At 37.0% G+C, this 21,280-nt stretch overlaps 2 protein-coding genes across 2 annotated transcripts in view; both read right to left on the bottom strand.

Annotated features, from left to right (window-relative positions):
- Positions 1-1,452, bottom strand: part of LOC131991585 (pleckstrin homology domain-containing family G member 1) — a 78,681-nt gene extending 77,229 nt beyond the window's left edge. The window contains exon 1 of the mRNA XM_059357048.1: positions 1,195-1,452. Coding sequence (XP_059213031.1) covers positions 1,195-1,285 — 91 coding nt within the window. The 5' untranslated portion in view covers positions 1,286-1,452. The remainder of the gene's footprint in view (positions 1-1,194) is intronic.
- A 10,204-nt stretch (positions 1,453-11,656) lies between these two features.
- Positions 11,657-17,262, bottom strand: LOC131991204 (EF-hand domain-containing protein 1-like). The gene is made up of 9 exons (XM_059356537.1): positions 17,123-17,262; positions 14,087-14,308; positions 13,703-13,990; positions 13,447-13,608; positions 13,056-13,242; positions 12,741-12,967; positions 12,521-12,661; positions 12,203-12,416; positions 11,657-11,940 (listed from the first exon to the last, which is right to left on the bottom strand). The coding sequence occupies exons 1-9, from the start codon at positions 17,192-17,194 to the stop codon at positions 11,774-11,776; spliced, it is 1,680 nt and encodes a 559-aa protein (XP_059212520.1). The 5' UTR covers positions 17,195-17,262; the 3' UTR covers positions 11,657-11,773.
- Between the last annotated feature and the right edge of the window lie 4,018 nt (positions 17,263-21,280).

Raw genomic sequence — 21,280 nt, 5'->3', positions numbered from 1 at the left:
AGCTAGCCTAGCTCTGTTCAAAACCAGCACCTATAAATCCCACTAATTAGTCAGTGTTTACTTTATACAGAAGCAGATGTTTAACAGCTAATACTAGAGGGAAAGTCAGAGCGCTCAGACCTCCACCAAGACCCTGATTATGTAGTGTCTGGGAAAAAGTGAAAAATAATTTGTGTATCCGCCCTGTGATTCTGCTCCAAATTTAATGGGTTCTTGCTTGTCCTATGCTCTACCCTTCCAACAAGTTTCATGAACACTGGGCCAGTAGTTTTTCCATTATCAGAATCAGAATCATCTTTATTGCCAAGTAGGTTTTCACATACAATAAATTTGCTGTGGTGTGTTGCTTGCACAAAGTATAAATATATACAGAATCAGTTAACAAGTACTGCTTCTGAATAGCAGACAAACAAACTAAAAACATAACCAGTCACATCGCTCAGCAGGATAGCGAATGTTTAGTGGTCCAAAAATGTCAAAATATTCCTTCGATTCAGTATGCACAGCAGGTGTGGATGCCATGGCAGCAAAAGGGTATTGTCAATCACAGATGCAAAAGTTAATATGTGGTTTTATGTTGACGTAAATCGTGAATCATCACTTGTGAAGTGTGAAAGTCACCTGTGAATGTCAACAAAAACTGTTCAGTTCTACCTCCGTCCTCCATCTGCTGCTGTTGCATAACATCCTGAAGTCTGTCCAAAATAAAGCAACAAAAATAATTATGATTTGGAACTGTCAATCCTGACTGAAAGTGTCCACAGAACAACATCAATCTTTGGCAGAAACAGGTCTACACTTATGTAAGATGATTTTCATACAGGGTCAGTGTCAGGGTTCAGCATGTCTCATGATCTCATCTCAGGATCAAAACAGCAGAACGTAATGTTCCATCTGTCCATCAAACACCCGGACACTCACGCCATTTCATATTCAAGAGTGAGTTTCACTGTCCCATGGTCTTCGTTATTTATCCCTCTTATGCAACCTGTTCCACCATACATCTCTTTTATCTTTCATCAGTATTCACCTGTCAGCAATTACCTCCCTTATCCAGGACTACAGTCTGGCCTGCAGGCTGCACACAAGCGTCGGAGCTACCTGAGCAGCACACCTGCCCCATTGAAAACAACTTAAAGACGCTTTCATACGGTGCCAGTGGGCCGATTTATTACACGGACAATTTTCACTCACTCTGTTTCCTCGAAGACGTCTTTGCAGAGAGCATGTGAGCAACTCTTCGTCTCGCTGCTGCTACTGCTGCTGGAGACAAGTCGTTCTTCATTAAAGCGGTTAAAAGTTCTCCTTTACACTTCACTAAACTGCTTTCACGTTGACCCACTTGGCAAGTGGAGCTCAAACACGATGTCCTCGTTTGTCCGGTGGTAAAAGCTCAATCACATTGCACGAGTCCCGGTTGCTTTGCGTCATCGGGACACTGACGGGCAGCTCACCTGATGCGAAACCTGCAATTTGACTTTGAGGAACTTGAAGTGGTCAAAAGTGCCCTCAGGGGCGCAGAAATTATTTAAAAAAATACAACTATGTGGTACATTACAGACACTTTTTTTTAACCCTATTATTATTATTATTTTTTAATGAAATCTAACTTTGTTTTGTGTCAGGTTGATGTAATTCAAATTGCTTAGCTGACTGAAAAACAACTAGGCCTATAATAAGAAATTTAAAATAATAATAATAATAATAATAATACGTATTTTATATGCAATATTTAGTATTCAGTCAGTTTGTTATCTGTCTTCTCACAGAGTGCATCTATTTATATAAGCAGACAGGCATAAAAATCATAAAACTATGCGCCTTAATTGAGAAAAAATATTTTTCTACATATTCTTACATAAATAGCCTACAGCAGAATGTACGGAAGCCCTGAGCGGCCAGTCAGGAAAAAAATAAGTGATCCATTTTCTCAGTAAAACTGTTCTGTGTTTTTGACATAATAACAGATGTGAATAAAGATGGTTTGACTGGAATTTTTTAATTTTTTTTAATTTGTGAAAACAGGTGAAAGAAAATGTTTTGGCATGTGTGTTTGTTGTTGTCATACTCATTTCAGTCAGCAGGGAAGAAGTTCACCACTATCCCATTTTCTGAATAAGACAAAAACTAAAATGTTTCTATTTTCTTCCAGGAGAGTGAGTTGTGTAGAAGGTGTTAAAACACAATATCTGTGGCTTGTGTTTATAGTGCACTGAGAAATTAAAACCTGCTGGAAAGAAAATATGAATGGTATTATTTACAAAATGGGGTAGTGGTGCCAAAATAAAAATTGCTCCTGCACAAGACACCTGTTGTTACATATAAGAGAGGGAAAAAAGTAACCACATTTTTTTTCACCTAGCAAAACATTTTCTTTCACCTGCTTCCCAGATGATTAAAGGAATTTAGAAAGATTGTCCTAGGAAAACCTTTTCCCCACCTGAATGAATCACCCAATTTTTTTTCCTCACATGCCATTCAGGGCTTTCAAAAGAACCCATTAGTTTGTGATGGGAAACACGTCCAAACACAAATATGACATAGCAAGGTCTCAAATACACTGGTATGAGTGGAATTCACTCTTTAAAAAATCCAGATCTCAATGTTTTCTGCACAAGATTTGACCTGTATAAAGCAGTAAACACAAAACCTGTTTACACTAAAGTCTCCACAATGGGCCCATAACATGTTTTTTTTTTTTTTTTTTTATCATTTCACAGCTCAATGTTCTCTCCTACAATTGGCTCGAGGGGGTCTCAGTGTCTTCTGTGGAAATTAGACCCTGAAGGTCCTTGTAGCATTGACAAACAGAAGCTGAGGTCACATTGTTGAAGTTCATGTCAGGTCACAGGTTTGACCTCTTAGGAAACATTCTGCAAAGCAGTTATTTTCTGTTATGTAATCTTTTTTGGGCAATCAGCGTAAAAGGGCCAAATATGCATAGCTTGTTGCAGCAAAGGCTCGAAAGCCAAACTCCTAATAACTCATAATAACTCCTAGTAATGAAAGGACTGCAGTGCAGAAGAGCCAGATCAAAAACATCCAACAACCTCACGGTGACTGTGGATCCGAAGGGGAGATCTAAAAATGATGTCCCTGTGTTCATCACTGAAGATGTGTTCAAGTAGCACAACAGGTGTATCTATAGAACCCATATAAAGTATCATCATTCTCCCTTTATTTCGATATAGTTTACTTATATTACATATTATATTATCTCTTTTCAGTGGAGGATAAGGTGGTGATTTCTTCAGCCAGATCAAATTATTTGGCCTCTAAGTGATGAAATCTTGTCTGCGACCTTGTATGGATGACAGTTAACTGGCGTGATCGACATTATTGTGTGGTTTATGCTGAGAAGGCCTACTTTCGTATTGTATTCATATTGTTTTTTTCCTCCAAAATGCCATAATTATCTACTCTGACCTCATATCTTTGCTAATATGTCAGACGTCTCAAAACGTGTCTGCAGATGATGTTGCTTTAAATGCAACGCTTTGGACAACAGTTTCATATATTAACATTAGAAGTAATTGATTCCAGTTACCTCGGAATGTAAAGGAAACCCAAAACGGAACTCAGTCTTTGCTTTATTTATATCCTATTATGAGGACACAAAAACAGAGAGGCTGTATCTGTGATACCTGAATGGAAACTGGGTCATTGTGAGGAACCCATGAGGATGGAGACAAAGTCCTGTCTTCTTTATTTATTTCATCTTTATTTCATCTCAAATAACCATATAACTTTGTCTGGACAGTGTCGATAATAAAAATGACCCTTCTTTCACATTGTGACTTATCGATCTTGTGTTTTCTGCCGAATGGTGAGTAATACCTCTGGCACTGGTGAGGTCACGGCCTAAATGATTGTCCCACAGGGGATAGGCTTGGCTCCGCAGCCTTTGCTTACAATATCATCTTTCTTACAGCAAGATGACTTCATTGTCAACTGAAACCAGCTGAAATCCTGAAAGTGATAAGGATTTCCCCTCAGGTAGCAGCTGAACAGACAAACAATGCCAAAGCTGTCTGTTAACGTCGCTGTCCTCTCCACATGTCAGTGTCTGGTCCTCCTGTGAAAGAAATTATAGCTGGCTAATAACTGTTTTTCCCCATACGAGTATAAGCATGCCCGGCCATTTTCAGTTAAGTGGAAGCTCCATAGGCCAAATAGTTTTGAGTTCAAGTAAAAAAAGCTGCGGTCATGAACCTTGGGTAGGCTGAAAACAACTGCACCTGTATTAGTGGTAACTTAACTGACATATATTCATTTTTTTTAAAAGAAGAGAATCTGACTCATCAGCTGTTTCTCATAATGTTGATGGTGATTTCATCTGGGCAATTTCAGGTTTTTCCCGACAAAGATAAGACCCACGGTGAGTTGACACCCTAGAGAAGACATTCTGAAATAACTGGAAAATATTTATTTTGGTTTGTGGTAATTACAATGAGTCCTGAGTCTGTGTCCATTGGGAACAGTGGGTTCTGTTGTATTTATTTATAGCCTCAGAGTCCGAGGCGCAGATTGGATTAGAGTGCATTCAAGGCAAAATACTTTTGAGTTTTCATCCTAAAATTTTAATCTAAAGCGCTTATATCGCAAAGATGGCAGTTTAATATTTTTAAGTTTACTATTATTGGGTTTTATTTTCCATCTATATTATGCCTGTATGTATTCTATTTTTATTCTATTTGTATTTAATTTTACATTAATTATGGCATTCTATCCCTGTTTTTATGTTAATTTTCTGTCTATTTATGTTATAATAATAATAATAATAATAATAATAATAATACATTTTATTTATAGAGCACTTTTCAGGGTCCACAAAGACTCCTTACAGTTAAAACAGTTAAATGCAGTTAAAGATGAGAACTATGGGCTGAAATTTGTGCCACCAATTGAATTGTAATTTGAAATTGAATTTTGCAAACTGAAATTGAATTGGGAGAACTGAAATTGAATTGGGAGAACTAACAATTAAAATCAACAACAATGGTCACACATTAAAAATAGTTCTGAACATGTTGTGTTCTTTCCATACATCCTTTTTGCTGCGTTTCTTGTATTAAAGGTGGCATGCAAATAAAGTACATTGTTATTATTATTTTTTTTTATTATTTAGTAATAGTAGTAGTAGTAGTAGTAGAAGTTGTAGTAGTAGTATTAGTAGTAATGATTTAATCATGAATTCTATCCTGTATTTTCTGTGTGGTTTTTCAAAATAAAGGAATTCTGATTAAATTTGTTCCATTTTGCTGTCACTTTAGGTCCAATAAGTGCCACGTTGCATCATGTGACGCCCTGGAACATCAGGAAATGATATGCTGTTCAAAACAGGCTTTTATCTCAAACGACTTGGGCTGTGAGACACACAAAATGACTTCCTGACCTCTAGATATTTCCTGCATTTAATGATGTTTATGCGCCTCTGATAACGTGGGCACATGAGGAGTGGTGTCATTTCCAGCTATAGTCGTCCTTTGTACACAGTGTCTTTATGAAGACTTGTTTGCAGCACTTGCTGCCATTTTCCCACAAAAAATTGGATTATTTTCTTTTCTGCTGTTGAACATTTTGTTAGCAGTTGCAGTTTAACTGACATTGTTACATTCAACATTTTACCATCTTTTTACTACTTCTCCAATGCTAATGTTAGCATTAGCTATAGGTTTTTTGTTTGTTTGTGTCGTAAAAACATGCTAACCAAGCTAGGAATTTTAGCTGTCCAAGGCTAACATGTTACTAACACAACATTTTAAGTAAAGGATAACTTACTGTAGGGCTAACTGTAAGGTGATATAGCCCTGTTACTGTACAAATCAATACATGGCTTACTTTTTTTCTTTTTTCCCACAATATTACAATTTAAACCATAAGTCCAACTTGCTGTTTTTTATGTGAAGTCTTCTTCACATGCATAAGACCTGATAAAAATAATGTCTCTTTCAAGTTGTATACCAGGAACAATCACTAAGTAATGCACAACATGAAAAACTGCTATTTTAAAGTAAAAGCACTGAATTCATATTTCTTTGTAGAATTTATATAGATGATTTCCATGGTTTTCTTGATAATCATTATCATTATATTTGTCCAAACAAATGTACCTTTAGTTGTACCAGGCATCAAAATGAACAGGAAATTGAAGAAAACAAGGGTGGTCAAATATTTTTTTTTCCCATGATTGTACCTAATCTGGTGCAAAATTGGCCAGTTGGGGAATTAATTAGGAGCAAAAAACACTGCTAATGTTCTAGAAAAATTAATTTAAGTCCATACATTTGCGCAAAAAAAAAATTGTAACAGGAACCTTTGGTTTTGTCATCAACAACACAGGAATGTGCACTGTAAAGCTTAACTTCGAGAGCAAAAATATAAGTTGTGGGGGTTTTTGAGACAAGGATGCAGAAACCCTAGTTCTATATAAACAGTTAATTAGAGGATGAAACTCATCATAAATTACTGCTGGTGTGTGGGCATGGTTTTTCGAGTTTCGATCACTTTATTGCTGCGTGACTCAGCTGACTTGTGTAACGCTGTACGCCAAGGTAGCTAAGGGGGAGCTTATCTGTGGCAGACTGAGGAGGAGATATGAGAAGGTCTGCTGTTGAATTGAGTCACGCTAGAGATAAACGACGTCTGGTGTTTATGGTGTCAAAGGCCTTTATGACAGATGAGAAGCCCGAAATAGAAGTAGAGATTTTGCTGTCCCACAAACAAAAGCTGGAGCTGAAAGAAAGATGAAGGCAGACATAATAAAAATAATTTCAGACCTGACTGAAAATCGACTGCAAGATATGATTAGATGACACACAATGTTGGTTTTGAAAAACTCTTCATTAAGCCTTGCAGACACAACAGTGCAAGAGAAATTCATTGCAGGTTCAAACACTGTGCTATAACCTCAATACATCCGTTTGGAATTAGTAATCACTTACAGACTTTTTTGACACAGATTTTGTTCAGTTTGGCATCAGTTTTACAATTTCCCAGACAGTGTTTCCCCAGGGCTGAGCTGTGCTGTGTGTGTGTGTGTGTGTGTGTGTGTGTGTGTGAGAGAGAGAGAGAGAGAGAGAGAGAGAGAGAGAGAGAGAGAGAGAGAGAGAGAGCCTTTGTGATATCAGACCCTGAGACAGAAAGAGCTGTCGAGAGTTTGCCAGGATTAATGGACATTAGCACATGAAGTCGTGAAGAAAGCAGGAAACGCCACAGGAAATGCCTCAGAGGGTGTGTAATGCTATCTCTGATCGCTGCCCATGTGGCACCCGCATTATGTATGCTGATGTGGTGGGAAAATAGTGGGAGCTTTTGTACATTTGGCACACAAATGAGATGCTAAATATACTGAGAAATCTACAATATTTTTTGGAAAAAGTTGTAATGTCGCTGCTGTTATAAGAGGTCCAATAGCCTATTTAGTGATACCCTGTTTTAATGTTAATTTATAAGCATTGTATGTCTCTATGTCTTAAATGCTTTCTGCATACATTTAATTTAAAACAGGCATTTCCTTAATTATAGCATGATTAAATTATGATTGTACATTTTGGAAAGAAATAACAGATTTTAAGCATCATATCTTTATACAATGGTTCATATATAAGAAAAATGAAAGTTCAATTTTACTATGTGAAAGGGTTGCACGGTCGCTTTTTTTAAAAGTTAGTGTTGGTAAAAGGTTGCCGTTTTAAACATGTGATTAACATTGTGAACTGGTAAGGTTTAGGTACCAAAACCACCACATCATGGTTTGGGTTAAAATAACTATTTTCATACATAACTGCGTACAAGATGTAGTTTTGACGAAAGTTAACTTATGCACATAACTTTAAATAACAATATTGACTTTTAGTTTCACACCGGGCACAAACATTAGTCTCCTGCATCAAAGTCTTATGTTTATTTGACCTGTCCATCAACCCTGACATCTTCAACACATGGACTTTATCGTTCTTTACATTACGTCGCCACACTTTCTCTTTTGCTCCAGTCATAATTAAACAATCATAATTACTATGGCTGTTAGAGGTCGCTGCCTAACACCATAAGTCAAAATGGGTCGTATAAAGCAGTACAAATCCAAAATTGTACATTTTTGTAAAGTGATTTTGCACCATTTTACAACACATTTAAAGACAAAAACATTATTTAAGCACTCTTTGTCCTTTTGTCTAAATAAGAGCTTCTGAGAAAGTAGAATATCATTTCGAATTAACTAATTATACAAACCCTGTGTTGCTACTGAATTGATTTTTGTACAAATATTATTTGTAAAATAGACATACAAATTAAGTGCCTGAGCCCAACAAGAAGCTGGTTGGCAGGTTGCCAGCTTGAACTGTGTCTCATGAGAAAATTAGAGTTATGGTTTCATGAGGGTGATCAGATAAAGTTTAGAAAGTATTTTATTAACAGGGGTTCTACAGGGTTGTGTTGTATCACCCACCCATACTTTTTACATTTTACACCAATGGCTGTAGGAATGTGCAGCCAAATAACTAAATTGTGAAGTTTGCTGATGATACTGTGATTCTCTGCCTTCTGCACAAGGATATGTACTCCTCTGTGTACCAAGGTGAGATAGACAGAATTGAGCTGCAACACCAAACATCTCATTTTAAACATCCAAAAAACGTCACAAGTAAGTCAGGTGTCCTCATACAAATACTTAGGTGTCCATATTGACAGTCTTCTTTGCTGGAAAACAAATATTGATAATCTGTGTAATAAATTACAGCAGATGCTTCATTTTTAAAGGTGTTTAAGGTTGTATAGTGTGAGCAGTCAGACCATGATGATATTCTAACATTCATCTTAGAAAGCATCATAAGATATGGAATTGCTGCATGGTTTGGCAACACTGTAATAAATTATTCTGTAGTCATTTCATTTTACTTAATATATTTGATCAAATATATTAAATATAAATGCGTCCTTGGTTTTGAGGCAGTTGTTTAAGAAACTTTAAAATAAAATGTTTGAGATAGAATCTACTTATTTTGATCACATTAATTATAATCTTTAAGTGAATGTAATTCTAAATCAAGAGAATTTTGAATGAATCCAACACAATATAATTAGTCCGTTTTTAATTGACAGGCACTTCCTGTTAAGTTGTTATTAACTCAACTTGTAACTTAGTTAGATTTAATTAATAATATTGCGTGCAATCTGTTGCCTCAATTTTATTGAGTAGCTATTGTTTATCTTTTTTTACAGTGAACTTAACAGTTCAGCTGAAAAACAAGTTCGCCAACATGCACAAAACAGCCATGAAAATTGTAGAATATGAATCCATACAGCGTTTGTATGAGCAGGCAGTTATAAATCAAGCAAGGAATATTTCCTCAGACTCTCAACAACCCCTCTTCCCCTGAATATGAAACCCTGCCCTCAGGAAGAAGACTACGCATACCAAAATTCAAACCCGATCGCCTAAAATTATCATTTGTGCCAGCCTCCATACTGAATAATGTGCAATAGAGCAATGTGCAATAAATATGGGATCACATAAGCACTCAGCACTTTACTTGTAATCTTTGTGCAATAAACATTCTAGCACTTTAGCACATGCACTTTATTTAACATATAGCAATGTGGAAAAAAAACACATCAGCACTTTAACTTACAAATTAAAGTACCACGCTGTCTGTAACGCCCTTTTCCTCTTGTGAAGTAGTACCATGTTAATGCTTCTCAAGTTCTTTTTAGTGTAATGTAATGTTTCTCTTTTGTGTTGTGTGATGTGATGTGTTTTATGAAGCAAACATGCACTGTTCCCAAGCCAGGAGAAATTAAAATTTAGCCTTAATCTTAACCTTTAATCCAATTTACCCTTTTTAATGGGCCAGCGATGCCCACATGTATGATGCAGCTGACAATGGCACAAGATTGGATAATAAATTGAAGGTCCCCGTGAAGAAATATGACTGGAGGTGTTATGTAAAAGATGTGAGTGTTAGAGGAGCACAGATACACCCGGAGCCACACAACCCATTAGTGTTTGACCTTCAAAAGAGAACATTTCTATTCATCATGTCTGGTGTCCAGGTCCTTTTCGTCTATTTTAACATATTTTTGTTACATCATTACCTGGTGTCAAGTTGTGTAATAATGATGATGTCATCTGGGTTTAGTAACTGGCTGCACTGAAAAGCATGATCCCTTCAGTTCGTTAATGAAAATGTTCTTTAACTTGATTGGAGTCTGTCATACAATCAGTTTAATGATTGAAATGAATTAAAATGCTCTACCTGAAATGATATGGCATGATGATTACTTATCTGAGGCTAGTTTTTGCTGTAGGTAAACCACATAAACAGTCGAGATATAGTAAAGCTTCTGATCTATCACTTGGCGCTGGCATGTATATAACTGAGAAATTTTATCTAATTTCATCAAAGCATTTCGATTCAAGAGGAGTTTTTTTAATTTAGAGTTTACTTGCTCTTACATCCATTTGTTTTTGGCTTTATTAGCTCATTGTTTGCAGCCACACAGGCGACTTAAACTGCTTTATATGTGATAATAGTAATAATAATTGTAACCTAAAGCAGCCCAATATATATAAGTATATGAGTTCTTGCTAGAATATTCTAACAGGAGCTAGGATGGGACCAGTAGGCTCTACTCCATCTCCCTCCCTACTTTATAGATAGCGGAGGGATGGAACTAGGCTGTCGCTTTGCTAAAGTTAGCAATGCAATTAGTTCACACACTAATTAGCTGTGAGAGGAGCAGAGGAACGCCAGATTTCCCTAGGGTCCAAAACCCGTTTTTTTTTTTTTTTCAGTCTCATTTCATCACAGCATTTCGGGTCAAGAGGAGTTTTCTTTCATTTTAGAGATTACTTTAGTCCTATTTATTGACTTATTTATTTAACTATATCAACTTATTTATATACTATATTTACATTTATTTATTTATTGCCTCATTTTTTTTATTTCATAATTTATTTTATAACCCCATTTTTTTATTAAAACAAATGTGTAGAAACAAAATCTGAGGTGTGCCCTGATAAGGGATCACAAGCCAAAAATAATAAATAATAAAAGAGCAAACGGTTCATTTAAAGTCAAAACTTTCAACATAAAATAGTATAATATATACAGTCCACTGTAAAATACATTGTAGAAGTGATTCATTTTACGGGAAATATTTCCTTCTGTCCTTACGCAACAGGATAAAATCTGGTTTCACTTTAGGACCAGTGGTTCTTTAGAATCAGGACGCATTCCCACATGCTTAGTACTATTTGTAAGTACTGGTGGCCAAGCATATCACTGCACTGGAAAGAAAAAACAATGTCTGATGAGTGCTGCTCCCATCTGTGTGCATGACCATGTGTGTGTGTGTGTGTGTGTGTGTGTGTGTGTGTGTGTGTGTGAGAGTGTGCTGAGGTGAAAGTGCGAGGCCATAATGTTCGAAGAGACAAAAGACAATTAAGGCTCTGTTTATGGTTTTGACCTTTTCAGTGATCAAGATTTCTTTGCTATTCATTTGACATTTTACAGTTATGTTAATATTGCAAATCCTGAATTTAGGTTTTACTGACCACATCTTATTATATCTCTTATCTTATTATATATTATATAAATTATTATTATATCTCATTTAAAAAAATACATATCAAAATACACTTAGCTGCCATAAAAAAGTGATGACTTTTTAATGTTGCAATGTCTTTATTGCTTTACAACACAGAGGTATCCAGGAAGTGTGAAACTTGACAGATGATTCACTTAAATTAACTTCAAAGTTTGACATGTCACAGTTGTGACTTGAATTGATTTTTACCATTTTGGTCAGCTGGCTCGTTGTGAGCTGTACCGACACCGAGCTTCTGGTGCATAGAATCCATCTGGCTTGCGTTGGACTTCAGGTATGTCAGCGCATTGTGATCAGCATCGGTCAACACAAATCGGTGGCTAAAAACTACAAAAAACAGATGAGAGAGGAGACAAATTGGTTTAACCAATAAAATAAAATAAAGTTTTTAATATTTAGTTATTGAACTGGAAAATTCAATCTAACTCAAACAATTAATTATAATGTCAGATACAGCTCATTGTATCCACCAAGAGAGAAGAAATTAACTTTTTCTGGCAAAAGATGCCATAATTAAAAATATACCTTTTGGAAAGCAACCACATACTAATTTAGTAATTATTACAGGCTGTTAAACTGAGAATATTACCCTCCACTGTGGCCCCAATAGCAAAGTCTGCAGGTGAATAGAACTGAGGACTGTCCGCTGTAGAACTCGGCTTCGGGATGCGAGTCTTCTCCAGAAACTTGCCACCGATGAAACCAGAGTTATTAGCACGCTTTTCAAAAATCCTGATTGTGTCATCGGACAGGAAGTAGGAGAGAAGGAAACGTCGGCCCTCATCTTCAGGATACTGGGAGTCCTGAAATGTCACAGCAGAGCATCAGCAAGGATATAAGTTGTCTGTTGTTGCGGGTTTTTTTTCTTCACAACACAAAAAACACGTTGTCGCACATGTCGACTCACCAGCCTGGCGCTGTAATTCAAGACTTTCCCGGCATTTTCTAGCATCTTTCGCACATCCTTGTTGGGACGGTTCGGAATTAAAGACAAACAATTCTGAAGGGAGTCTTCAAGGGAACCATATCCATTGTATGGAGGCACTTCCTGTAAACATGGACAAGAGAATTTGATGAATTAATAATTTACAAACACAAAGTCACAAAAATATATTCCACTTTCTCACCTTCTTCCTCTCCTGAGACAGCTCAGTCTTTTTTGGTATCTCTGTGGGTTTCTGCTCCATGTCAGGGTAGTTCTCTTCGTAATACTCTTTAGTGAAGCCATCACAGTCGTACAGCAGAAAGCGACGGCCCAGCAGAGTCACCATCCGACCCGTCTGGAAGTCTTTGGGGGAAAAGTACTCATCTACTTCGGCTGCTGAAACCTCCAGCACACAGCTAGGAAAACTCCCTGAAAAGACATTATTGTTGTTATGGCCTATTTGTTTTAAAATTAAATCCACAGCTTAAAGTGATACAGACACAGTGTTGAATCTCACCAGCTTTGAGTTTCTTGGGCGGCTTTTTTAAGCGCATCAGGATATAGGAGGGATCCATGCCTTTTCTGGGTTCAGGGACCAGTCTGATCTCCACAGTGTCGTTCCCCAAGTAATAATGAATGGAAACAGGCCTGGTTTGCCCGATCAGACCGTCAGCATCGTACCACAGTGCAAGGAAACATAGCACCTGAGCAAGATGGGGTTTAAAGCACTGAACTACCATGCCAAATGCAAAACCTCAAGGTACAAACAGCTGATTAACAGTGGAAGATCACTTCACAAGATCACTTATTTGAAACAATTCAGTGGTAAAATTGCTTGATTAAGAGATGTTTTCCTGCTTCTCTGTTAATAGATTTGTAAAAATGACTTTTGAATTTCCTCAATTTACCTTCCCATCCATCATCAGAAACTGGTGACTGCTGTCAATAAACTTCGAGGCTGTGGAGTCGGTGGTGAAGGAAGGCTGAGGGTTTTGGCGACGTTTGATGTAAGGATCCACAGGCATCTGCTCAGAGTTGTTGAGTACAATGCCCTCACTTTCCAGGAATTCCTATATTTGATGAATGAGAGAGTATAATTACAACACAGATGAAATAAAGACACATAACACACTGCGAAAGCTTTCATACAGTTGAGTGTTATACCTTTGTAAAAGCATCACACTGTGTGATTCGGTACGTGACCCCGTACACCGTTAGGTCCATTCCAATATTGAGGTCTTTCCACTGGTAATGCTCGCCATGTTCATTCTTGGGCAGACGATGGCGTTTGAGCCGTGTCCCCTGATGTAACCCAGAATTTTCCCATGCAGGCTCTATTATGCACATGCTGTCATCCTCAAGATAGTAAAAAATGACCACAGGGCGCACGCGGCACTCGTCTTCAGTGGAAAACAGGATCTTCTCCTGAAAGTATGCACGGAAGCACAGCACCTACAAGACAAGAGGGTGGTGACAAGAAACAAGGAACTTTAAGACAGTGAATTTGTACAGCAACAAATATATTTGAAGACTGTTCTTTTATTGTACCTTCTTGTCAAAGGCCACATAAGCTGGGATGAATTCTTCCACTACGCCCTGTTCCGAGGAACCATATATCAAATCGGGTGTGTCAAAGGACAACTCATTGATCTCCTGCTGGATCAACTGCTCTGATAAAAGAGGATCTTGTCCAATGCCCGCAGTGGGCCTACGGGCCACAGCATAACCATCCTTATATACCAGAGTCTGGGAACGATGGAACGCTGACTTCTGCAGAAAAAGAACATTATTATTTTTTGTTGCAGTGTCATATTTCCTCCTGGGGACCATACAAGCTAATCTAATCTAATCTAAGCACCATTTGCACAAAAATGTGCTCATCAAAATCAAGCTGTACAATATTCTAAATCAGGCCCATTCAATTAGACTAAATCTTTACTTATCTTTTTTGCAATCCTGCTACAGTGCATCTTTTTCAGTGACAAGAAAAAAACTTAAAATCATTTAAAAATCAGTTAAAGGAGGGTTTACTATTTCGCTACTTGCAACAGTGAAGTTGATATTTACCCAAAAGTAAAATATTTATCATGTCAGAAACAGATGTATAAATACAGTATTCCTTTCACCCCGTGCAGCTGCGTGACAAACGGGCTACCATAAAGTGCAATGTAATTGCGCACTAAAATCTAAATGGCGTGTCCGAAGTGGCTGGCTGCTCCATGTCTGCTTGGCTTACTGCCGCTAGGACACACAACTGGTAAAGTGGTGCACATGTGCATATTTTGTTTTTGTTCAAAATTATAATTTTCAGAATTTTATTTGATTTTTCATTTTATTCATTTTAATCTCATTTAAATTAAAAAAAAAAAAAATTCTACCTTTAGATTCTGTTCAGCTAACAGCTCTGTTATTGTGTTTTTGGTCCGGGTACTATAGTATAATTCCTTTTTCTGTCCAAACGAAAATACGAAAAAAGGAAAACAGTGCCCCCTTTTCCTTTTTTCGTTTTAAACCAAAAACGAATAAACGGATTTTGCTATCAGCATCAAAAAACGAAATAACCAAACAACCTAAATGAAATAACGGCCGTTATTTGTTTTTTGCAAATTCATTTTTCCTTTTTTCGTTTCTCATTTATTGATATGACGTCGGACACATCGGAAGCGGAAAAATAAAAGTCCCGTCAAAATAAAAGTCCCGTATTAATAAGTACTTATTATCAAGCATAAAAAGGATTAAAAAAACGTATAATCGTACACTAGTATAAGCTACTGTTCTCTGAACCATGCATGGTTCACATTTATTAACATAATTATTATTGATCATTAATTATAATTATAACTAATGCCAGGCCTAACGCCATAAATGAAAGCTATCGCTATGAAAGAGGTTTTTTTTTTCAAGATAAATGAAGTAGGACATTAAAATATTCCCTTTGATTAGATAGGCTATAGCACACTCAGAACATTGTCATATCATTTAATTACAGCCATAGGCGGCGGGTGAGCCTGACGTTTGGGAGCCTATCTGACCACATGTTATACAGCCCGGTCGCCGGTGCTGATCGCTTCTGAAGTACTTTTATGTTGTTTATCTTATCACCATGGCAACGCGTTGTCACCGGCAACTTGTCAGCATAGTGACGAACGGGCAGCAGCTGCAGCGACAACCTCACACACATTATAAACATAATAATTATTGAAAATGAGAATTTGTGAAGTTATCGCTTCAGTGCTGATGTTTAGCCACAGGGTGGCGCAGTTATCACATGAAGAGTAGATCTGAAGAGGCTCAACCAGGCTCTGTGTTCATGTTCCGGCTCAACAAAACCTTTAGCCCCGGTTAGAGTTAACTGATTTTATTTTCCGGTTATTGTCCGGCTCTGAGCTTTGTGCTCAGTGCGCGTTCTCATCAAAGGAGCTGCGATCACGAGCAAGCTTCCCCCATATTCCAGGGATTTATTATGACGCAGCTCCTGCGTTGCCATGGTGATAAGATAAACAAAGTAAAAGTACCTTACTTCAGAAGCGATCAGCACGGGCGACCGGGCTGTATAACATGTGGTCAGATAGGCTTCCCAAACGTCAGGCTCACCCGCCGCCTATGGCTGTAATTAAATGATATGACAACGTTCTGAGTGTGCTATAGCCTATCTAATCAAAGGGAATCTTTTAATGTCCTACTTCATTTATCTTGAAAAAAAAAAAATTCTTTCATAGCGATAGCTTTCATTTATAGCGTTAGGCCTGGCATTAGTTATAATTATAATTAATAATCAATAATTATGTTAATAAATGTGAACCATGCATGGTTCAGAGAACAGTAGCCTATACTAGTGTATGATGATACTTTATTTTAATTTTTTATGCTCGATAATAAGTACTTATTAATACGGGACTTCTATTTTGACGGGACTTTTATTTTTCTGCTTCCGATGTGTCCGACGTCATATCAATAAATGAGAAACGAAATAAGAAAAAATGAATTTGCAAAAAGCAAATAACGGCCGTTATTTCATTTAGGTTGTTTGGTTATTTCGTTTTTTGATGCTGATAGCAAAATCCGTTTTTTCGTTTTTGGTTTAAAACGAAAAAAGGAAAAGGGGGCACTGTTTTCCTTTTTTCGTATTTTCGTTTGGACAGAAAAAGGAATTATACTATGATACCCGGACCGTTTTTAGGCACTCACAAAAAACAAATTTAAAAGGAAGAATATGATTATAAAGTTCAGAAGTTGATCAATATTGGTTTGATTATTGCCATTAATGGGCGAACACGTCTGGCCCAGCTACATTTCAGAATTTCAAAAATTGGCCCAAATTAATTTGTATTTGAATAGACCTGCTTTAGAGCCACTGGATTCAAATGAAGCGGAGAAATGAGAAGATGCATGTTTTTTTACTTTTGAGCAGGATCAAAAATAGTAATTTGAATGGGTCTCAATGTGCATTTTTTGTGCGTAAGGTCTTTAACGTGAGTATTTTCGTCAACGCTAATGCTAACGTCTAAGCTAGGTTACTCAATAACGGCATTAAGTATCTTGCTAGCTAATATATACTTACTATTATTACTTTTTTATTCTTACCGTTACATCAGGGAAGCTGTATCCAGGTAAAAATGGAAGTCCATTGTTCCAAGACATTTCTTTAATTATCATTTTGCTTTCTTAACTCACCAAGATGATATTTCACTTTAACTGTTGCTACGGTCTGAAGTTCCATCACATCTCCGGGCTGTTAAGTGTGTTGTATCCATGGTAACAGCACGACAGCAACAATTTCAAATTTATATTAAAAAATAAAATAAAATATATTGAAAGTTAGATGAATTAACTATAACAAACCAAATTTAAAAATTTAAAACGTGAGTCTATATCACCACAAGATGAGAGACCCATTTACAACAATATATCTAAGATTTTCCATTGAACTTCATATTGTGTATGTATTAAGTAGCCTAGATGTTATGCTGTTAGAAATGTTGGTCAAGCTCCCACACTTAAAAAAAAAATAAAAAATTAACTACAAGCAGACAATGTACATGCAAACAGCCAAATACATCCACCATGTCATGGACATAGTAGAATAAAAACATTGTAATAACAAAGTGATTATAAAATGGTAATTTTTCAGAAAGCTATTTAGTCCCTTTCTCAACAATAAATTTGAGATTATTGGAAAAGCTTTTGGAAAACAATGTAATTATGGCAAACTATCCCTTTCTCTATAAAATCTGTGAGAGTTGCATTTTCTTTTCTAAATAAAACAAATCAACAAAGATATCTAGTCAAACTCTCAGACAATACTAGCTGGCTTTAATTTGTTTTTAAAAATCACACAAAAGGTTTTGCGAACGTGAAAATATTATGTTTATTTTCCAAAAAACATGAAAATTACAGGGCGGACAATGACATGACAGGGTGGACAATTTGTGAAATGTCATTGAATGGCCCCATAAAGGCAATTAACCTAAAAGAAATAATGTAAAATGATTTTCTTGGTTTGATTTAGCTTTTTCATATTTTCTTCTAATATCTTTAATTTGGGATGTGTGTTAAAGAAGAGCTAACAGGTGAATTCACTTGATTTGGACACACTTTCTTTCTTGGCCCTATGGAACCTCTTTTTCATATTTCTCAGTATTAGTTTTAGTTTCTCTTTTGCGAGCAGTGCCTCCATTGTTTTAATCTGTTTTTTCAGTTTCCTCTTCAAACTTCTTTGAATGCTTTCCCCTTGACGCCGTTGCCTGTCAAGGTGACTAAGGGTTTTTAGTAAGGGTTAGGGTTAGTTAAGTCACATCAGCTAAACTTCTAGTGATCTAACCTGGAGGGGCCTGGCTCAGGCTGATTTTCAGGAGTTTCAGGAGGGGAGTTTGGTGGTGTGTCTGACTTAAGCTAAGCACTGTCCCTGTTTCTGGTTCTGGCTTGACTTTTTGCCCCTCTCCATTTCTTTATTTTTGCCCTCTTCTCTCCCTCAATGAGCTCACTCAAACTTCTTTCCCGTCTCTGTCCTTTTTTTCTCTGGCATCAAATGAAAGCAGGCGAGGTCTTATTGGAACATTAGCTATTCATGCACTTGTACTCCCCTGGAGGGACAGGATCAGGAATCCCACCCATTTACGAGAAAAAGGCAACGTCTCAAGGAAACCAATCCAGATCTGAGGGCTCAGGGTGGAGCGCTGCTAAGCTGCTTTTCTTTCCCTTTTTTTTTTTTTTTTTTTTGACATTTTCTACAGTGCTTTTCAGAGCTATCTCAGAAGGCATTAACTCTTTCTTTTGTAGGGACTAAACTGTCACTCCGGTTCAGAATGACTGGCATGTGAAAGAAACTGAAAAAGGACAGTTTAAATAGAAATATCTTTTAAATCTTCAAGGCAGAAATACCCCCATATGAAGGTCAACCTGTTTTTGTTCCATCACTTTCATCCACAAAGCATTTCTTAAATTGCTTCACACAGTAAATTCATCATTCTGTAGAAAGATAGTGACTACCAGCAACACTTACTGGTCCTTGATTGAAAACATGAGACAGTAGGCTCTTTTCATTTGTGCCTTCTCCTGTGAGAGGAGTGAGGAGAAAGGAGGCCTGTCAGTGGAACAATTAGGGAGGATGCACAGGTGTATCCTTTATGGAAACACTGTTCAGCTCATCAGAGGGAGATCATAAAGTGATTCAGTATGCTAAAGCCAAACAATAGACAGATGATGCAGCTCTGCCGCATATTTCTAATTAATGTTCCTTTAAAAAGACGGCTCCATAGCAAATAATTGACTAACACGCGTGGAGAGGAGGCAAGGAAAGGAATCAAGAATGTAAAACCTGAGAAAGATCAGGGGGGAATGTGTAAAGACATACAAACAGCATGTCATGGTGGTTTTATTTTATTTTTCAATACAGTCCTATTATTCATATTGTATTTTTGTGTATGGTTTTGCTTTTGTTACACAGTCTGACAGATATTATTTGTTTGTCTGTTGTTGTTGTTGTTGTTGTTGTTGTTGTTGTTTTTGTTTTTACATATTTGCTATAATTCATGGTCTAAATTTACATTTGAGCATACTAATGCATCAGTACTTGTCTCAGATGTTAGGTTTATGTAGAATAAATGTCAGTTTGAGAGAGATTTTGTGTTGCCAAAATGAGTATAAATAATTTTAAAGCAAAATCAGCAACATAAAATTTTCGTTTTTTTCCCTTTTTTTAAAATTCACTTTAAATCATTTATAGCTTGTTACAAAAAATACTGCAAGATATTTGGTGAAGAACTTTTGACCCAAAGTCCACAATGGTGTTGTCTTTTACATCTCTTGTCTTGTACATTTAAAAAGTAGTGCCCAAAAGTGGGAACGAAAATCACTTTCTAGACACTTTTTCATATATCACCTTATGGCCTATGGTGTCATGTTGCGCATCAGGAATATAAACATGAGGATATAGATGGTGTTCTTGCACAGTAACTCATTGTGATAAAGTCGGATGATATAGGAGTTGAAGACGGTCAATCATTTCATCACCCAAACAGTGTTCTTCACAACAAGTCCTCGCACATATACAGTAATGTAGGGTGTTTACTGCTATTCCATAATATGAACCACAAGAGTGTTTCCTAAATTATCTTGGTTATGTTCAGGCAATGAAATTACTTTATTAGGTGAAGTAAAAAAGATTCTGTTTTGGACACAACTCAACTTTGACCTTTTGTTCCAGGCAGGACACAACCAGCGGTCTCCTGGGTCAAGTCTCCTCCCTAAGGACTTTGACACTTCATACGTAATTGCTATGACTGCTTGTAACCTCAGGAGTGGGTTTTTTTGTGAAGGGCAGTATCATTCTTGAGCATAATGCTCAAACCTTGAAGTCATTCTGGTTTCATGTTTTTAACATCCCTGTTTATGTGGCGTTTGTCCTCTTTCCATGTCATTAAAGTACAAAAGCTGTTGTTTTTTAAAAGCCGTTTACTTTAACCAGCACTAATTTATTGTTTTGGCCACTTGGGGGCAGCATTATAAGCTATAAATTCAAAACTGGATCATAATCACCGGATAAAGTTAATATAGTGAAAGCTTTCATTCAAATTTTGTTTCAAGTGAAACAAAACAGCTGAAGTTAACTTATCAACTAATCAACTTGTGGATTTGATCCAGTTTTAACATAAACTTTTTTAATAAAAACAACTTTAATGCCTTTTAAGCATTGTGTAAAGCACATTGAATTGCCTTTTGGTAATAAAGGAAATAAACTTGACTTCTCTCAACTTTTCTTATATACATTATGTTAAATCTGAATTTTGAACCCTACCTGGTAGTCTTGTCCTTCATGTCAGGTTATGTCAGTTTTATTTATTCAGCCAAAATCACAATTTTGTCTCAAAGTTCTTCATGTCTCCAGAGGTCACCCCAGCCTTTACCTTTAACAGCTTCAACCACTTCACATCCATAAATGCACACTTTACTATCTAACACTCCCCAGTCAAACCACCTGACTTGCCCCCTTTTAATCACACACTGATCCCTGTTTCCAGCCACGAACCTCCCGGCCTTCCGTGTCCCAAGTATTGACAACAACAATGCCCCCACAGCACCAGATGGGGAGCCATAAATCACAGGCCCATGTGCACCCAAGAGGGTCCATAAATAGTGTAACAGTTCTGAGGCTAAAGACATCGTGGCGAGCCCCTGATCCCCCAAGGGTCCGTTGGGCCGAGGCAGCATGTGAGCCACCAGCCCATAACTCTCCCATTCTTT

This window comes from Centropristis striata, chromosome 18, assembly GCF_030273125.1.
Source record: "Centropristis striata isolate RG_2023a ecotype Rhode Island chromosome 18, C.striata_1.0, whole genome shotgun sequence".
NCBI classification, from domain to species: Eukaryota; Metazoa; Chordata; class Actinopteri; order Perciformes; family Serranidae; genus Centropristis; species Centropristis striata.
This window is presented reverse-complemented; position numbering and strand designations above follow the sequence as displayed.

Excerpts from the sequence above, each read along its gene's own strand:
- LOC131991204 (XM_059356537.1), bottom strand. The coding sequence starts at position 17,194 with ATGATAATTAAAGAAATGTCTTGGAACAATGGACTTCCATTTTTACCT. Across the intron at positions 13,991-14,086 it reads ATGTGGCCTTTGACAAGAAG|GTGCTGTGCTTCCGTGCATA; the intron begins GTACAATAAAAG and ends CTTGTCTTGTAG. Across the intron at positions 12,968-13,055 it reads GCCCAAGAAACTCAAAGCTG|GGAGTTTTCCTAGCTGTGTG; the intron begins GTGAGATTCAAC and ends ATGTCTTTTCAG.